This window comes from Silene latifolia, chromosome Y, assembly GCF_048544455.1.
Source record: "Silene latifolia isolate original U9 population chromosome Y, ASM4854445v1, whole genome shotgun sequence".
NCBI classification, from domain to species: domain Eukaryota; kingdom Viridiplantae; phylum Streptophyta; class Magnoliopsida; order Caryophyllales; family Caryophyllaceae; genus Silene; species Silene latifolia.
In genome coordinates, this window is record NC_133538.1 from 179,973,891 (window position 1) to 179,979,352 (window position 5,462).

General features: G+C 40.8%; 1 protein-coding gene across 1 annotated transcript; it reads right to left on the reverse strand.

Annotated features, from left to right (window-relative positions):
• Nucleotides 1-4,652: 4,652 nt before the first annotated feature.
• LOC141629532 (putative mitochondrial protein AtMg00860) lies at nt 4,653-4,979 on the reverse strand. The gene has a single exon (XM_074442515.1). The coding sequence runs from the start codon at nt 4,977-4,979 to the stop codon at nt 4,653-4,655; it is 327 nt and encodes a 108-aa protein (XP_074298616.1).
• Nucleotides 4,980-5,462: the final 483 nt, after the last annotated feature.

Here is a 5,462-nt window from a genome sequence, read left to right on the forward strand (position 1 = left end):
GGGTGTCACATAGTGCGTGAGTAGTATTTTCATGTTTAGTCATTAGATTAATTAAAGTTTAAGTCTTTATTACCTTATCATGTTTAGTATAGTTTTTAATGTGACTTGTGTTAGATTAATAATGGTTAGTGAGTAGTATTTTTACTAGGGTTTGATTAAACCCCGACATGAGTGATTTGTCTAATTAATTCTACTTGGTTGGTTGTATAGAAGGATTGGTTGGGGTTAGTTAAAGGAATTGATTTGTTAATGCTCTATTTAGGACCGTAGTTGACTCTTGACCCTTGTCCATCAATGAGAATTGATTAGGCTAAGATTAGACTACCCTTTTTAGTCCATTTGTCGATTCGAGTTAAACCCGGGAGGGAGAACTTGAGGAGGGTGCCTATTAATTATTGGTTTGAACTTCACCTTTGGGAGAAGGGTTGGGATGACTGGGATTTATCGTAGACTTAATGACCTTGACCAATATTTGGGTACTTTGAGAATAGCGCGTGTTCTCAGGTACTTGAGTGTTGTGTTGAGGAATCCGACTTACGAGCCCGGGAGGGAGGTAGGCCGGGGTGACTAGTTTCATACTATGAGCCCGGGAGGGAGTTAGTAGGCGAATTAGAGGCGTTTCCTCCTAATTAGTACCCCTACACAACCAAATAACGGAATTAAGACGGAAATTGCAAGTGTCGGTGGAATGATCGTGCCCTAGGCTTTTTATCTATTGAGTAAAACCATATCATTCACTTGTCTTTAGTTTTTGGCATTTGCATTAGTTGATTACATTTACTTGCTACTTAGTTTAGTTCATTTAGATAATCTACAATCAAGTTGCGTTTGACATAGCTAAACATTAGAATATAAACGATTAGTACTCACCCATGCTCTTTGTGGATTCGACCCTCAATTAATGCAACAAATCTCGTTCACTTGCGAGGTAATTAAACTTACATCCCCTGTGTCGATCCATATGATATTTTCGATCATATGCGGAGCAGGTTGAGTTGGTGTGACGTGGGAGACGGGACGAGCTTTGGACTTGGAGCCGAGTTTCAGCTCACTAGAATAGTATAGTAGTCACGAGTTGTATCATTCATTTCTTTTATTCATTTATGGTTATATAATCCAATAAATACTTTATTTATATCAATTGTTTCTTAATTGCAACTTCGATTTCACTGCCTCGGGAAACCGAGATGGTAACATCTCCCAATTACCTTTGTCGGGTAACAAGTGGGTGTTACAAAACATAAATGTGAGTAACATATGTAACCACCAACCACTACTCCTCCAACACAAAATCGGTGACGGCATCGCAACACCGCCACCAACAGCTGGACCACAGTCCGTAACAAGAGACTAGGGACTCACCACAATGCCAAGCTCGGGCGCTAATCGGACCCCCGCCAGACGTCGTGACACTACACGAGTCCCACCATACTCAAGTTATGAACGTGCACGTCCCTCTTGGAGTGCGAAGCTCCAAGAGGCGACCCAAGTGTAAGACGGTCTCCCGACCCGTCATACGTCTCCTCAACAATCCAACACAACACACCAAACTCCTCCATCCGTCTCCTCCAACATCCAGAAATAACCAAGTATGCACAATATCCCAATATGACTTTTCACACAATTATAAGCCATCATATGACAAGAATACACATATTTACTATTACACAACCAATGAACCAATAATCTTCCTAATTCATGTTATAATGGAACCAAATGATAGTGTGATGCTAATACCAATTACCTATCCATATGATATGATGAATATTCAACATTAGTATGCAACCAAACTTTAGGGATATATGACATGTTTTACGTAATTCATGACAACTAACACAAATGTAAACAATCATATTACTAAGACCGAGTAGGAAAGCCCTACATTTGCAAATCTCTAAGCAATTAGGCAAGCACACTAGAAGGCTTCCTCTATGAAGTCTCCTCCTATAACAATCAATGAACTAACTATCACAAACATGTTCTAGAATATTAATAATACTAATTAACCCTTAATTAACCCACTTAATTAACCAAAATACTAATTAAAATTCTATAAGACAACATTCCCAAAAACTAGGGTTTACTAACAATAAATAAAGGAAAAAGGGAGAATAGTTACTTACAAATTTAAACAAATGAAAAAGGAATGGAGTTTGAGTGCAAATCTTCAAAGTATGGTGAGAATCTTGAGAGGATAAGGTTATGGAGGATTTTGGGAGATTTTGAGAGATGGTGGAATGTTTATGGTTATGAAATGAGGGAAAAATCTAAAAATTGGAGTATATATACCAAGGCCTAACAACACAAAGCTCACACGCGAAAACAAGGCTGAGCCCGTACACTTGGTCGAGTGCTCGGTTGTACTCGGTCAAGTGCATCAGCCACTCGGCCAAGTGACTCACTAACAGAAGCTGGTACAATGCCCAGACGACACTCGGTTAGTGTACTCGGTTGAGTAGAGTGCCACTCGGTCTAGTACTCAGCTGTACTCGGCCGAGTGCACTACTAGAAAATACGGAGTATTATAGTTTCCCCCCCTCCCCTTAAAATGAACTTCGTCTAAGAAGTTCACATCCGACTCAAACAAGGTACCTCTAACACTATTCTCTATGTCTCAATAAAGCCTTAAGGGAAGGTCTCTTCTACTCGTGACACTTAGATACCCACATACGTCAAGACAACTAAAGACTAACACGACTAACAACCGAATATTAAGGTTTAGTAAACTAATTAAACAAAAGAAATTTGCACTTTGCGTAATACGCTCCACCCCTCTAAAAAAAAGTTACGGCCCCGTAACCAAACTCATACCTGCTCGAAAAGGTGAGGATACCGCTCCTTCATGGCTTCCTCGGCTTCCCATCTAGCCTCTTCCACTTGGTGATTATACCAATACCTTCACCAACACCGTTTCCCCGTGCCTCGTCTTTCTTACCTTCCGGTCTAGGATTTCCTTGGGAGTCTTCACATAAGGTAAGGCATAATCCAACTCAATTGTTTCCGCTTCTAGAATATGGGAAGGATCACTTATGTACTTCCGCAATTGAGACACATTAAATATGTTGTGAACTCGCTCAAGTGTCGGGAGAAGTGCTAAACGGTAGGCCACTTCCCCGACCATATCCAATATCTCATATGGGCCGATGAAATGTTGGCTCAATTTCCCTCTCTTCCCGAACCTCATTACTCCCCTCATAGGAGAAACCTTAAGTAGAACCTTATCTCCCACCGCGAACTCGATATTGCTTCTCCTTAAATCGGCATAAGTCTTTCCTATCTTGCTCCGCTCTCATCTTTTCCCGGATCACATGCACTTGGTCTATCATATCTTGGATCATTTGGGGTCCCAACATGACGGTTTCGGTACTATCATCCCAACATATTGGGCTTCGATATTTTCTCCCATATAGGGCCTCAAACGGGGCCATGTCAATGCTTGAATAGTAGCTATTGTTGTAGGAAAACTCAATCAAGTCCAATTTTTCCTCCCAAGTACCTCTGAACTCCATGAAACAAGCTCTCAACATGTCCTCCAAAGTTTGGATAGTTCTCTCCGTTTTTCCATCCATTGCCAGGTGAATCACCGTACCGTAGTCATCTTCAATTGAGTACCCATGAAGCATTGCAATTCTTGCCAAAATCTAGAGATGAATCTAGAATCACGATCTGACACAATGTCCTTTGGTATCCGATGCAACTTAACCACATTCTTTCGGTAGGCGTTAGCTAACTCTACCTTGTTCCAAGTATATTTCATTGGCAGAAAGTAGCCGACTTGGTAAGCCTATCTACAATAACTCAAATCATGCTGTTACCTTTTTGGATCCTAGGTAGTCCCACTATGAAATCCATTGATATCGATTCCCATTTCCATTCTGGCACATCCAAAGGTTGAACTTTCCATTGCGGTCTCTTGTGCTCCTCTTTCATCCTTTGACAAGTCAAACATCTTGCCATAAATTCCGTTACTTGTTTCTTCATACCTGGCCACCAAAACGTCTTCTTGAAATCTTTGTACAACTTATCACCACTCGGGTGCACTAAGTAAGATGTATTATGAGCTTCATCCATAATCTTCTTCTTAAGTTCATCATCATTGGGTATACACCATCTTCCTTTAAACCTAAGGCTACCATCCACATTTAACTCAAATCTTGATGTTTCGTTCCTCCCCAAAGCTCATTTCCACTCTTGAATCTTGGGATCATTCACTTTTTTCTCCCGGATTTCATCATATAATTCGGGCTCCAATGTCAAGTCACCATAGCCTTATTTTTTCGGATCACATGAATACCCATATTTCCCACTTCTTCCTTTAACCTCATCATGGATAAAGCGGTACATAAAGAGTGAACCGACTTTCTACTCAAAACATCAACTACGACATTAGCCTTCTGTTCATGGTACACAATATTCATGTCGTAATCCCCAATAACTTTTATCCACCTCCTTTGCCTCATGTTCAACTCCTTTTGGATGTAAATGTACTTTAAACTTTTATGATCGGAAAATACCTTGAAGGTTGCTACATAAAGCTAATGCCTCGATATTTTCAAGGTGAACACGATGGCATCTAATTCTAAGTCATGAATTGGATAATTCTCCTCATATGGTTTCAATTGTTGTGACGCATATGCGTTAACTCTACCACTTTACATGAGTATGCATCCCAGTCCATTCTTTGAAGCATCGGTGTAAACCTCGAAATTCTCACTTCCTTCCGGCAAAGCCAACACCTGAGCCGTGGTTAGGCTCTCCTTTAGGGTTAGGAAGGATGTATCACAACTCTCGTCCCACTTGAAACGGTTTTGTTTCCTCATCAAGAACGTCAAGGGCCTAGCAATCTTCGAGAAATCCTTTACCAATCTTTGATAATATCCGGCTATACCAAGGAAGCTTTGTATCTCCGCTACATTCCTTGGTGTTGACACGGCTTCTATCTTACTAGGGTCCACGGACACTCCCTCTTTTGACACCATATGCCCTAACAAGGCCACTTTCTCCAACCAAAACTTACATTTGCTTAGCTTGGCATAGAGTTGATTGTCCCTCAATGTTTGCAACACAATCCTCCGTGGGGTAATATCCGTATAAGACCCTTTAAATTCAGGACTATAACGTAAATTTAACATGTGAAATATGGTCATAAACAAAATACAGTAAAGAAACGATAAAGATAAAGAATCAACCTCGGGTCCTTTGATGCACGGCGTAAAGAACAGAAATCAAACGAGATTCCCTCCTAATTGTTGCACCCAAGATTTGTCCGAGAAATGCCCTTGTGCTAGAAGGTGTTCTCCGATTGCCTTGCAATATTGGGAGAACTTGATGTGAGTTTTTCTCGAGATGTGAGATCTCGGTTTCAGAGAAAGCTTGATCTCCAAAACCCTAGTTTTTCTGTAAATGAAATTGTCTAGGTCAAAAGGAGAGGGAGCCTCTCCTTTTGTTGCCTCGGTCCGCGG